The following is a 14,524-nucleotide window of genomic DNA, read 5'->3' as shown; positions in this document are numbered from 1 at the left end:
TTATGTGTATTGCCAATATTGATTTTAGATTGGCCTCTGCTAGCCCGAAGATCTGATTTGAGAGGCTCAATAAGGACCCGCTTCTGGTACCTCCCTGGCGATTCACAAATGCCACCGCCGTGACATTGTCTGAAGCAATCTTCAGGTCTGTCCCCTGAATCACCGGTAAAGCTTGTCTGATCGCCTGTAGGATGGCTTCTAATTCTCTGTGATTTGAGGACATCCTTCTGGACTCTTCGTTCCATGACTCCTGGAATAGGAGGTCCTTCACCTGGGCTCCCCAACCCGAGGAACTCGCATCCGTGATCATAGATAGGGGATTCTCCTCTCTCCAAGGTTTGCCTGTCTGGAGGTTCTCTTCTCTTAACCACCATCTCAGGGAATCCAGGATCTGCTGGGGAAGCGTAATCCTGTGGTCCAGAGAGGACTGGTCCCCCTTCCAGTTCCCCAACATAAAGAGTTGTAAGGGTCTTGCATGATACATCGCCCAAGGTACCGCTGGAATTGCTGCTGTGAAGAGACCCAGAGTCCTCATAATCTCCCTTATGGTAGGGGATGGCTGTCTGTACAACTTCTCCACTGAGGTTACTATCTTCACCACTTTGTCCTGTGGAAGGAAAGATCTCTGCTGAATGGAATCCAGTCTGATGCCTAAAAATATTTTTGATCTGGCAGGAGTAAGGGAGGATTTTTTCAGATTCACCATCCAACCTAGGCGATGTAGGCTCTTCAGTACCACCTTTATCTGGATCTCTAACTTTTCTGCCGAACCTGCAATCAGCAGGAAGTCGTCGAGATATGGCACGAAAGTGCCCTGATGTTTCCGTATGTAGGCTCCTACTTCTGATATCAGTTTTGTAAAGACTCTCGGAGCTATAGCCACTCCAAAGGGTAGTGCTCTGAACTGGAGGTGCTCTATCTTGCCATTCACTACCACTGCCACTCTCAGGAACCTCTGACTGTCTGGGTGAATAGGGATGTGGTAATATGCATCCGCTAGGTCTATGGAAGCCATATAACAATCCTGAAAAAGTAGGTTTATGGTTGACTTTATGGACTCCATCTTGAACTTGTCCACCCGCAGGTAGCAATTCAGTGGTTTTAGATTTATAATGGTACGGAGGGAGCCATCCGGCTTCTTTATAAGGAACAGGGTTGAATAGAATCCTGTCCCCTGATCTTGAAGTGGTACTTGCCTGAGTACCTCTTTTTCTAATAAGGATTTCACCTCGGCTTCCAGAGCCTGTTTTGCTGCTCTTCCGGGCACTGATGTTATCCTGAAACGCTGCGGGGGAGGGGATAGAAAAGGTAACTTTAGACCATCTTGTATGATCCCCATGATCCATTCGCTCCCTGTAATCTTCCTCCACTCCTCCTTGAACAGGGAGAGTCTTCCCCCCACTGGACCCCTGGCGTCATTGTTGACCGGGGCGTTTACTGGAATCCTGAGGTCGCGAGAACATGAAGCCCCTAGATCTTCTAGAGGATCGCCATCCCTCCTTTTTATCTCCGGGAAGATCTAAACCGCCTTGAGGGGCAAAAAAATTTCCTTTCCTGAGGTCTTGTACTAGGAAAACCCCTTTTTCTGTCTGCTGCCTTCTCCAAGATGTTATCTAGAGCAGATCCAAATAAGAACTCCCCCTCACAAGGGATACTACATAAATGGCTCTTTGATGGAAGGTCACCTGCCCAATTTTTCAGCCACAAGGCCCTTCTGGCTGAATTGGATAAAGCCGCTGATCTTGCTGACAACCGTAGGGCATCCACCGAGGCATCTGCTAAGAAGGCTGAGGCCTTCTGCGCAGTGGTTACCGCTGAAATAAGATGTGACCTAGAAGCACCGGTCTTAATTTTCTCCTCCAGAAAAGCCAAACAAATAAAGATCTAGAGACGCACGTAGCAGCGATATTAGGTTTAAATGCGCCCGCTGCAGCCTCCCAGGAGCGCCTTAGAAAGCTATCTGCCTTCTTATCCATGGGATCCTTAAGCACACCTGAATCCTCCACTGGAAGAGCGCTCTTCCTAGAGACTTTTGAAACGGCAACATCTACCTTCGGTGCCTTGTCCCAGATCTCCATCTCATTTTCTGGAAAAGGATATTTCCTCTTCATTGCCCTAGGGACAAAAACTTTTTTGTCTGCCTTTCGCCATTCTGCCTGGATAAGGGAGGAAATATTCTCGTGAATAGGAAAAACTTTTTTTCTTCCTTTCTCCTAGACCCTGGAACATGACGTCCGTTACTGAGCGTTCCTCCTTTTCTTCCTCCAATTCCATGGTCGCTCTTACTAACTTAATAAGATGATCAATATCTTCAATAGGGAACAGGGGTCTGCCTGACCTGTCCTCCTCCTCTGACTCTGATGACTGTTCCGGACTAGGGCCAGAATCTTCAAAATGCCTGGAAGTGCCTGGGGAATTCTCTGACCTGAGGGATCTCCTCATTTCCTGCACAGAACTACGCACCTCCTGCTGGAATAGCATGCGCATGGACTCAAACAAGGCTGACTGATCCTGTGCTAACAGGCGCTGAACACATTGGTCACAATTAGGTTTTAAGTATGAGTCAGGCAGATTATCTCCACAGATGCTACATGCACGATTCTTAGACTTTACAGTGGCTTTTCCCCTATGCGATTCTTCCCTCTAAAACAAGAAATCACATAAGACATCATCAGAACCAGTTTAAAGGCATGGTAAGGCCACACTCACCAATCAGCGGACCATCCCTCTACCAAAATTTACCGAAGGTGATTCTCTACCACCTTCATTAGAACTCATCTTATCTGGTGGAGAGGGTACAAATCCGTTTTTTCCAACAACTGGAGTGGCTCCTGTGGCTGGCTGTGAGTGTTAGAACAACACACAGGACTCCTGTGTGGGATCTCCTTTCAAATCTCACGCTCGTGACGTCATTCCCACGAGGGACGCTGAACGGCGCGCCACTTCCGGCCCCCGCCGGAAGTGGAGTCGGCAACATTTTCTTGAAGACCGCTGCGGGGAGGAGTCGAAACCTGCGCTCAGCTGCCTCCACTCCTGCGCACGCCCCCAACTCCGGGATCAGAGACGCGCCGGAGTCCGTCTGCCACTCACAGTCTGCGCTGCACTTTGCAGCCTTCACCATACGCGCCCCGCCGAGCGTCCACCCTCCGGTAAGCCTTTATTAATGTTTATATCGTAAGAAGCTTCCCTGCACCGAGGTCCGATATAAACATTAATAAAGTGATTAAATGCTTTAAAACAGTTTAAAAACATAACGAAGATAAGTGCCGGCACCAGCTACCCCTGAGCTGGTGCACGGCATGTCCTGCTTATAAGCCCTATCTGAAGTGGTAGGTTTCCTGTAAAGGTACATATTGTCAGAGATGGAAAACTCTTTAACTTTAACCACGGAGTATAAATGAAAAGTGATCCTTACTTTTGAATTTTCAGGTAGGCCATGGCTCGATTTGCTGGTAACAGTGCATTAGTGCTATCTGCCTCAATTCCTTCAGTGTAGCACTCAATGGCAAGTTCATACTTTCCTTCTTTAAAATAGGCGTTTCCCTGCATCAATGAAAATGTCATTTTAGATAGCATTTTGGTAGGATACATTTTTTTCAGAGCTATTTTAGTCAAAAATTTGCTCATAGGTATGATACAACTAGATGATTACTTTCTAAACCATTCAATGAATCTCTAGTGAAAAATCTAAAGAGCTGTACACCTCCCCCACTCATTGCTTGCCTCTTTTCGTCTATCCCAACAGCACTCTTTCTTGGGTACATTACCTCTCACTTACCACACTCAATGAGGACCAGCCCTGTTGCTCTATTTATATTGTTATAATATAATTATATTGTTGTAGTTTTTATTATTTGTTTGATTTTCCATTAGTCCGCTATAAATTACCGTATTTACTAGAATATAAGCCAACCCGAGAATAAGCAGAGACCCCTAATTTTGACACAAAAAAACTGGAAAAACCTATAAGCCGAGGGTGGGACATGCATAGCCTGCCAGCCAGCGCCCTGGAGGATACAGCCTGCCAGCCAGCGCCCTGGAGGATACAGCCTGCCAGCCAGCGCCCTGGAGGATACAGCCTGCCAGCCAGCGCCCTGGAGGATACAGCCTGCCAGCCAGCACCCTGAAGTGAACTCACCTTCCGGCGCCCCCCGGCATCCATCACAGCTCCCAGTCCGTCGCAGGCACCATGACGTCAGCCGGCAAACACATTAGAGCGTCAGCGTACGCCTGACGTCAGGGATACTGCGACGGACAGGGAGCCTATGTCAGAGCTGTGATGGATGCCGGGGGCGTCACTTTTGGGGGGTTTTTTGACTCGAGTATAAGCCAAGTTAGGGTTTCTTAAGCCCATTTTTGTGCTAAAAAACTTGGCTCATACTCAAATATATATACGGTAGGAATATTATGTCTTTATGGAATCTTTACAGTGTGATGAATAGACCCCAATTTTGGATACTTAAAATCTGTAACATCTATTCCTGTTTAAAATGTAGTCATATAATATTGTACCCAATGGAATCATACCTGATGAAATAATAATACAAATCGCTTAGATAGACCATTTACATCAAAACTATACCCCAATACAGTGGTGGCGAACCTATGGCACGGCAGCCAGAGGTGGCACTCAGAGCCCTTACTGTGGGCACCCAGGCCAACACCAAAGATAACGCAAGGGATTCCCAGACAGCCCAGGACTTGTTGTACTCATTGCTTTCTTAAAGTGACAGTCCTGTCTGAGACTACAAAAGGAATGGGAAGGTGTGGGCAGATCTGGATTATCATTGTAGCACCGGCTCCAGGTTTGAAAATTCTTCCTATTCGGGGGAACCTGAATTTACCACTCCTTCTTTATATCGTATTGGTGTTCTCAGGTGTTGCTTGTAGTTTGGGCACTCGGTGCCTAAAAGGTTCACCATCACTGCCCTAATAAATGCATAGCAGTTGCTACAATTACATCCACACAAACAACAGACAGAAAAGGGCTCTTCCTGGCATCTTCAGAAAATAAAACATGAAGCAATCTGCAGGCTTGGAAGACTCCTTTGATACACCATGTGACTTTATAGAAGCAGGCAAAACTTTCACCCAATGCAATTTCGGAGGCGGTTTACTGGATACAACTGCATTTTACAATTTCATTTGAAGAAGAAAACCTACCAGATCTTTCTGCACAATAGCTTTTTGTTTTAACTGTTGGGCTTCTATGTGTTTCTCTTCTTCTTCACACATGTCTGAGGTTTTCTCCTGAATCTTTTCCTTTAGGTCTTCTTTTTCCTGTGATGTAGTAGAGCATGACTGTAACTCCTACAATACACACATAAAAGTGAATTAAAGCACAGAAAATACAAAATGGCATCAGTTAAATAACATGACGGATAGTTTCATTACTATATATATATGTATTTTAGATACTTTGGATAAGATTCATATACAGGCAGTCTCCGACTTAAAGGAAATCTACCATTAAAATCAAGCATGATAAACCAGGGACACTAGATCCAGGCACTGTGACTATGATAATCTTCTTATATTTGTCACCTTCCTTCTAAAATCATTCTAATGAGCCCTCCCACAGTGTGAGATTATAGGCAGTAGAGATAAGGGGGGATGGGAGATCCGGGAAAGCAGAGGAAGTAGAGCAGGGGCTCAGATAAGCTGGGGTATACTAGTCTGGCTTCATTGCAGCTTTGTGCAGACTCCAAGAGCAGGTAAGTATTAATCTTTTTTTCACCTAGGAACTCACACAGGGCGATTCGGGACACTAAACCACAAGTTCATAAGGAGCTGTGGGTGGTTTAGTGTCCCGAATCCCCTAAGAGGTTCCCATTAAAGGACACCCGAATTATAGACGATCCCAAGTTACAAACAAACCTCATCAACTGTAAGATCCTTGCAATGAAGCTTTATTGTTAATACTTGTTAGCTTGTCAACCCAAATTTTTTAATATCTAATCCAAAAAATAATTTTTCTAGAGATACCCGAAATAAATCAGTTCTGACTTGCAAACAAATTCAACTTAGGAACAAATCTATAGAACAGACCGTTTATGTAACCTGGGGACTGACTGTACTATGTGTTGAGGAAGTTGTTACACGTGAGCACTTTCAGTACAGTCATTCACATTCATCACATTATATTCATCACGTATCAATATATTCACGCCACATGTTTTTAACTACAAAGAGAAAAAAGAAATACATATAACAATTAAAGGGGTTGTCCATTTCAGATAATAATTGATATCATTTGTGTAATAAAAAGTTATACAATTTTTCAATATACTTTCTGTATCAATTAGTCAGTTTTCTAACTTGCTGTACTTCTATAGAAAACTTCTTATTTACTTCCAGTGGATATAATCTGTCCATGTGATGTGATAGACATGCAGGAGCACATTATTATCACAGAGAGTAATAGGAGCTGTGTGATAAAAAAAGGACTCGTGCACCTTCATGTCCATCACATCACCATGGACAGATTATAGCCACTGGAAGTAAACTTTCAGTGGCTATAACAAGCAGAGATCCAGAAAACCATGAGGAATTGATACAGAAACTATATTGGAAAATTGTATAACTTTTCCTTCCACAAACAATATCAATTACTTGCTGAAAGTGGACAACCCCTTTAAATCAAACTACACAGAATTCTTTCTGGATAGAAAACTTACCAGGGCTATTTTCTTTAGCTCATTGGTAGCTTCAAAATTGTTTGGGTCAATTTCTAAGACCTTTTCATAATCTACATATATAAAAAAATATTTGTGAGTAATATAATTTTATATAATTTAATAAAAAAATAAAAGTAAGATTTTTTTTTTCGAGGGCATTTTTATTTTTTTCTTGAAGTGCTCAGCAACCCCACCAATTAGCCAGTATCAAGAAGTGTGGCACCATTACTAGACAATAAATGCAAACAGCTCCATCCACAGTGCAGTGGCCATACTGCAGCTTACATTTAAAGGAAACCTACCACCACAAATCTACCTATAAAAGGTAGATTGGGTGGTAGGTGGATCAATGGGACGTGAGGATAGCCCTTTTAAGGGCTAATCCTCACGTCCCCACACTTTTTTGATAACTTTTATTACACATATATTCAAATTTACTTATGCGGCTACTGGGGCGTGGAGTAGCCGCATCTGAGGTTACACGAGGCGGCTACTCCACACCCCGGTAGCCACTTTACCCCTCCTACTCACCCATCTTCGGCACGTAGCTGCGCGCCCTCGTCCGGCGATCCTGCCGTCTGCGCATGCGCAGAAGAGCAGGCCCGCACCTGTTTCGGAGCAGTGACCGCGCAGGCGCGGGCCTGCTCTTCTGCGCATGCGCAGACGGCAGGATCGCCGGACGAGGGCACGCAGCTACGCGGAGCTGGGCGCCGAAGATGGGTGAGTAGGAGGGGTAAAGTGGCTACCTGGGCGTGGAGTAGCCGCCTCGTGTAACCTCAGATGCGGCTACTCCACGCCCCAGTAGCCGCATAAGTAAATTTGAATATATGTGTAAAAAAAGTTAGCAAAAAAGTGTGGGGACGTGAGGATTAGCCCTTAAAAGGGCTATCCTCACGTCCCATTGATCCACCTACCACCCCTTCTACCTTTATAGGTAGATTTGTGGTGGTAGGTGCCCTTTAAATTTGGAAGGGGCTCAGATTCGGGCGCTCAAAATGGTTTTTAAAAAATGCACAAGTCTCTGGGTCGTTGTCTTTTTTTTTTTCTTTGTTAAAATTTTATCTTACTGTTTTCTACATAAATTTATCTCTGGAAAAGCCGCCCGATGGCAATAATTGTTTTCACTGCTAGTGGCGTCTATGGACAGGACATCTTCCTAATAAAGCAGCTAGAATGTAGATGAGGTTCATGAAAAACAAAAGATACAACATTTTTATTTCATTGAAAATTACTGCTTTTGTGCAAGACCCGACCTTCCTTTGCGCCTTGAAAGTTCTTCAATGCCATACGACAGGCTCCTCTACGTGCATAAGCCTTCCAGTAACTGCGGTTTAAGGCAATAGCCAGATTGCAGTCTGACTCGGCAACAGCGTACCTATAAAAAGAAAAAACATATGGAAAGATAATGTATTCGGCTCTAAAGTAACATACACATCAATAAGTCAGGTTTTCAGGACAAAAACACTTACTTTTTCAGCCTAAAGAAAGCAGAGGCTCGATTTGTAGGCAAAACCGCATTGTATGGATCAGCGTTCATACCGCTTGTGTAGCATTGTACAGCATCATCAAACTTTCCTGCTCTAAAGTAATTATTTCCCTGAAACAAAAAACAATACATGAGTAATTATGAGATCTTTTTCTCCAACTTTTTTCTGCATTAGTTGATTTTCATAGATACCAAGTCTCATTTTGAAATTACATTATTTTGCTATGGAAATAAACAGCCCTTATTTTAGTCACCGCAAAAGCCTAAAGCATTACATTTTGGTTCTGCAACGTACCGTACGGACAAGGGGGCAGAGCAGCAGCCCACCGTACGGACAAGGGGGCAGAGCAGCAGCCCACCGTACGGAAAAGAAAAGATAAACTGGAGTACAGCAAAATAACATAAAAAATACATTCCACGTACCTTTTCTTTTTCTGCCAATGCCTTTTCTGTATTGATTCTAATGCCATCTTCATCCCCGGAATCAGACTCGGCAGACATTGATTCATTAGTGTTGTCCTCCTTATCTAGTTCCTGTAAAGCTTTGTCCTGCACCATAATAAGATATATACATATGCCTTTTATACAGATTCTAAGAACCAGCTTGTACAAATAAACAGATAGACTGATATGTACAGTGGTGGCCAAAAGTATTAGCACCCCTGCCATTGTGTCTGGAAGAAAACGAGTATTATCACAAATTCTTTGCTATTAATATCTTAATTTATTTTGCTTGTAATGAAAAAACACAAAAGAGAATGAAAAACATGTCAAATCATTGATCATTTTACACAAAACTCCAAAAATGGGCCGGACAAAAGTATTAAACACAATCCAAATGTAGCTCCTTTTATGCGGCAGTGTGAACAGAGGTCTATACTTGAAGATGCTCACTCTTCAATAACAACTTAAATATTCATTTATATTCTTCAAATGCAATAAAATATCAATACATTAGTACATCACCAGTCTTCTTTTTCCTGGAAAGTAATCGTCGTTGTTAAAAGTTGTGCTGTGACATTTCAGAGGGGACTTCTCCTTCCTCAGACATCATGAGGAGTCACCCCCGAAACATCACAGCACAGCTAGTACGTTCATGGTCTCAGTGCAGCCAGGAGTGCAGTGTGAACTTTATGATGATGATTACTTTCCAGGAAAAAGAAGACTGGTGATGTACTAATGTATTGATATTTTACTGCAACTGGACAAAAATATTGGCACCCTCAGCCTAATACTTGGTAGCACAACCTTTACACAAAATAACTGAACAACTGCTTCCGGTAACCATTAGTGAGCTTCTAACAATGCTCTGCTGGAATTTTAGACCATTCTTCTTTGGCAAACTACTCCGGGTCCCAGAGATTTGAAGGGGCCTTCTCCAAACTGTCTTTTGAGATCTCTCCACAGATGTTCTATGGGATTCAGTGCCGGACACTTTAGAAGTCTCCAGTACTTTCTCTCAAACCATTTTCTAGCGCTTTTTGAAGTGTGTTTTGGGTCATTGTCCTCTGAGGGAGACAAAGTTTTCTCACACTGGGCCCAACATTATGCTGCAAAATTTGTTGGTAGTCTTCAGACTTCATAATGCCATGCACACGGTCAAGCAGTCCAGTGCCAGAGGCAGCAAAGCAACCCCAAAATATCAGAGAACCACTGCCATGTTTAACTGTAGGGACGGTTCTTTTCTTTGAAGGCCTCTTTTTTTCTATGATGATGTCTTTTTCCAAAAAGCTCTACTTCTGTCTCATCTGACCAGAGAACATTCTCGTTTTATCAAACTCCAGGCTGGATTTTTTATGTTTCTGTGTAAAACGTGGGGTCTTCTTGGGTATCCTACCATAGAGTCCATTTTCATTAAGACGCAGATAAATAGTACGGCTTGACACTGTTGTACCCTCGGACTGCCGGGAAGCTTGAACTTGTTTGGATGTTAGCCGAGGTTCTTTATCCACCATCCGCATCATCTTGCGTTGAAATCTCCCGTCACTTTCTTTTCTGTCCTCATCTAGGGAGGTTAGCCAAAGTGCCATGGGCTTTACACTTCTTCATCTAGGGAGGTTAGCCACAGTGCCATGGGCTTTACACTTCTTCATCTAGGGAGGTTAGCCACAGTGCCATGGGCTTTACACTTCTTCATCTAGGGAGGTTAGCCACAGTGCCATGGGCTTTACACTTCTTCATCTAGGGAGGTTAGCCACAGTGCCATGGGCTTTACACTTCATCTAGGGAGGTTAGCCACAGTGCCATGGGCTTTACACTTCTTCATCTAGGGAGGTTAGCCACAGTGCCATGGGCTTTACACTTCTTCATCTAGGGTTAGCCACAGTGCCATGGGCGTTACACTTCTTCATCTAGGGTTAGCCACAGTGCCATGGGCTTTACACTTCTTCATCTAGGGTTAGCCACAGTGCCATGGGCTTTACATTTCTTCATCTAGGGAGGTTAGCCACAGTGCCATGGGCTTTACACTTCTTGATGACACTGCGCATGGTAGACACTGGAACATTCAGGCCTTTGGAGATGGACTTGTAGCCTTGAGATTGCTCATGCTTCCTCACAATTTGGATTCTCAAGTCCTCAGACAGTTCTTTGGTTTCTTTCTTTTCTCCATGCTCAGTATGGTACACACAAGGACACAGGACAGAGGTTGAGTCAACTTTAATCCATTTCAATTGGCTGCAAATGTGATTTAATAATTGCCACCAGCTGTTAGGTGCCACGGGTAAGTTACAGGTGCTGTTAATTTCACAAATTAGAGAAGCATCACATGATTTTTCAGACTGTGTCACTACTTTTGTCCACCCCTTTTTTATGAATTATAGCCAATTTGGCTTTTTGTGATTTTCCATTGAAGACAAATTAGATGAAGATAATAATACCAAAGAATTTCTGATTGCAATCATATTTTGGAAAAAAATGAGTATTATCTGACAGAATTGCAGGGGTGCCAATACCTTTGGCCACTGATGTACATTCATTTGCCAAACTCCCACAAATTAATCATTACTGCACAGCTTAATGGAAACCTACCATTTCAAATGGTCGGTGTAAGCTGTAAACACCGAGCACCAGCTCAGGGTGAGCTGGTGCCGGTGCTTAGTTTTGTTAGTGTTAAAACCGCGGTATCGCGGTTTTAACACTTTTTAAACTTTATAGCAGAAACTGCTTCGGGGCTGCGTGCGCACGATTGCAGCGCCGAAGCAGCTTCTGCTATAAAGTTTAAAAAGTGTTAAAACCGCAAGGTTTCCTTTAAGAGGCCTAATCGAGACATTCATATGATTTATGAAAATCCCATGTAAACATTATGGAAAAATGTGATATTTCCCATGCAAGGGTTGAGCTCAGCTCCCAGTGTGTTAAAATTGCGTCATAAAATCCGACAGAAATTGATGCTTGCTGAATGGCAGTGGAATTAATGCTACAAGTGCAGGTTGCCTTACTATTTATCCATGGGACAAGCCAGCAAAGACTAGCAAAAAATAGACAGGCAACAAGGCAAATAGAAAAGTCAACAGAATTCTTGACATATAGTGGTAATTATAGTAATAAATGTAGCATGGTATCATAAAGGGCTTTAATATGTGTAATACCAACTAAGATACAGAATTCTTATACTTAGCTCTCACCACATCTAGCTTATCCCAGTAGTTGTAATCATGCAATTTTCTTTTGGGGTTTTTGTTCTCTTCATTTTTCTTGGTTTCCGTAGACACTTTACTTCTGCTCTTTTTCTTTTTTCTATAGTCTTTGTTTCTAATTGGTGGAAGGGTCTATAGGAAGATAAAATACTATGGTAATTTATGATCTAAACTGTTGCAGAATTGAGGAAATTATAGTAACTTTGGATTATGTATTAGACAAGGGATGCAGAATCTTTTTCCCGTTTACTCAGAAAGTACAACCTACAGACTATGACTGATGCTGCCACAACCCTTCTCCCCCAGACATGATTATGACTGACACCGCAGACCCAAGATGATTGCTGTATTGGATAAACTTGCGGCTTTTTTTTTATATTTATTTTTTGGTTGTGTATTTTTTGCTCTTCTTTTATACAGATCACATATAACAGTATTCCAGTGGTAACATCCGATAGAATCACTGTTATCAGTGATCTGTATGCACAAACATGCAGAGAAGTTACACATTGCTGCAGGGATAGCGCTCAGTATGACCGCTGTGTTTATCAGCCCCCTATCACAGTGCATGTGCGAACAGTGCCATGGGGACAGGCCTACCTACCTACCAAAGCTCCCGAACACTGTGCATGGTCATTTGACCAGAGCATCAGGGACCAATACTGAATGACACTGCTCCAGTCACATGACTTTCTATCTGCAAGTTGCAGCAAGCAGGACTGAGGAAGGGAGGAGAAAACTGAGTTCTTATTTGGAGTAAAACTGCCTGCACTAGTATCTGTGACGCTTGTACAGGCGTTAATGAGACTTCTGGCTGCAGCAATGTTCTTCTTTCATGTATTGCAGAAACACTTACTTCTTCGCCGTCAGCTGTCTGTTTGCTGAGCTTGGCATCTTTCTTTTTTATATCCTTTTCCCAGCTCTCTAGCTCTCGCATAAAGTCCTGCAGCTCCTCAGCATTTTGCTTCATTTGTAACTGCAACTCCAGCGCTTTGCTTGGAGAAGACATGGTGGGGATGTGCCTAGAAAATAATCATACATTATGCAGATCCATGTCTTCCTCGCCACCCAGAATACACAAATAAGAGACTTTTAAGGGTTGCTTTCACACCATGTGCAAAAATAACAATAAAGGAGGTCACCAGGTCTGACCTGGAGGATATGTAAGCTATAGTCTCTGGCAGTTTTCTGCCAGAGACTGTAGGAAATAAGGTCGGCCAAAGATAAGATAGAGAACTGACAAAACTGTAGGAAATGGGGCTTGACATGCGCGTTTTTTTTTTTTTTTTAAAGCATGCTAAGTTTTTTAATGCAGCTAAGTGACATGCGTAAAAAAAAATATACCCTTTACAAGTCTATGGGGACGAAATGCATTGCACACTGAGATACATGCACGTGCAATGTGTTTTTAACTGATCTATTGCTACAGAAAAATAGACCACAATCAGCCGTTTTTTTCATGTCCATGAAAAATGCAGCAAGAACTTATCAAAAATGTACGTGAAATTGAAGACACAACAAATACAATCTGACAGAACATAGATGGGAACTGTCAGTTTTTCACTGACCAAACTGTGAGGAAACTCTGATGATTTCTTTGATACGTTCAAGTTATATACCAGGAAAGCTCTACGCTGAACGCATGCATAGACTTATGCTGGCAGATAGGTACATCCATTTACCTACATCACACCTATTTGACATGCTGTGTGCAGCGCTGCGTAATCTGTAGGCGCTATATAAATAATTATTACTATCCAGCAGGAAACACTGGATGAAAAAACACAGCAAGCTGCACTATATCATTCTGCAGGCTAAAGTAGCCAATAGTAGACAGGTGCCACTGCATAGGACCCATCCCCAGCCTCTGCTGAGCATACGCCATGAGAAGTTCCTAGTGATGTAACTGTCCATACAAGAAGAGTGACATCACTGAACATCAGTCTTCTTTCCTTCTCCTCTTATCAGAGGGCAGAGAGGAACATGATGACATATCTGACTGTATGTGCATCTAGTAGAATATATCCTAACCTTCCATTTTAAGGATACATTTGGAATCCTTCCGATGTATCTTTACAACGGTGGGGGAATAATGTGAACCTAACCTAACACTGCTTCACAATGAACATGCTTATAAGTGCGTCATAAGGAAGGGAGATCAGGCAACTTTTACCCAGGATAAGGACAGGAGGATATACTTAGTGAATCTCAATTAGGTGTCTCATACTCTTTAAATGAAGATTTCATGGGAAAGAGGGATCAGACATTCTGATTTATGTAGACTGAAATTTTAAATACCAGTCATTGTTCCGGATGTAATAAGACACAACTAGCTCTTAGTAGATCCGAGAGCACTCTCTGCCAGGTCATAACTGTTTAGAGTAAATGTGGCATTCACATCCCTGTCTGCCCCGACACACCCAATGTGGGAAAGCCCCAGAAGTACCATCGATGGGTAGATTTTCCTGCCTTCTCCACCAGGTGTAGTAAATATATGCATTTCATCATGCTGATCCTATGTCACCACAAAAGATAAGCTACTACCAGAGAAGTCTAGCAGTTGTTTATTCCCCTGTACTTGTGACAGACACGCACACTTGGCTGAGCAGAGAGTGCATGTATATGGTAACATCTGGCAGAATAGCAGTGTACAGCTAACAAGTACGGCAATCACATATAACCGGGGTACTTTTACTTCTTCTCTCCCATTATCCCTCTCATAG

The 14,524-nt window shown here is 42.9% G+C and overlaps 1 protein-coding gene across 1 annotated transcript in view; it reads right to left on the bottom strand.

Annotated features, from left to right (window-relative positions):
- RPAP3 (RNA polymerase II associated protein 3) overlaps positions 1-14,524 on the bottom strand; it is a 34,253-nt gene that overhangs the window by 19,334 nt on the left and 395 nt on the right. Inside the window, exons 2-9 of the mRNA XM_072146828.1 lie at positions 12,658-12,823; positions 11,790-11,933; positions 8,587-8,712; positions 8,147-8,274; positions 7,931-8,052; positions 6,678-6,748; positions 5,164-5,310; positions 3,416-3,543 (exon numbers count right to left, since the gene is read on the bottom strand). Of these exons, the coding sequence (XP_072002929.1) occupies positions 3,416-3,543; positions 5,164-5,310; positions 6,678-6,748; positions 7,931-8,052; positions 8,147-8,274; positions 8,587-8,712; positions 11,790-11,933; positions 12,658-12,810 (1,019 nt within the window). The 5' untranslated portion in view covers positions 12,811-12,823. The remainder of the gene's footprint in view (positions 1-3,415; positions 3,544-5,163; positions 5,311-6,677; positions 6,749-7,930; positions 8,053-8,146; positions 8,275-8,586; positions 8,713-11,789; positions 11,934-12,657; positions 12,824-14,524) is intronic.

This window comes from Engystomops pustulosus, chromosome 4, assembly GCF_040894005.1.
Source record: "Engystomops pustulosus chromosome 4, aEngPut4.maternal, whole genome shotgun sequence".
Classification (NCBI taxonomy): domain Eukaryota; kingdom Metazoa; phylum Chordata; class Amphibia; order Anura; family Leptodactylidae; genus Engystomops; species Engystomops pustulosus.
The sequence above is the reverse complement of the archived record's forward strand: the minus strand, read 5'-3'. Positions and strand labels throughout refer to the sequence as shown.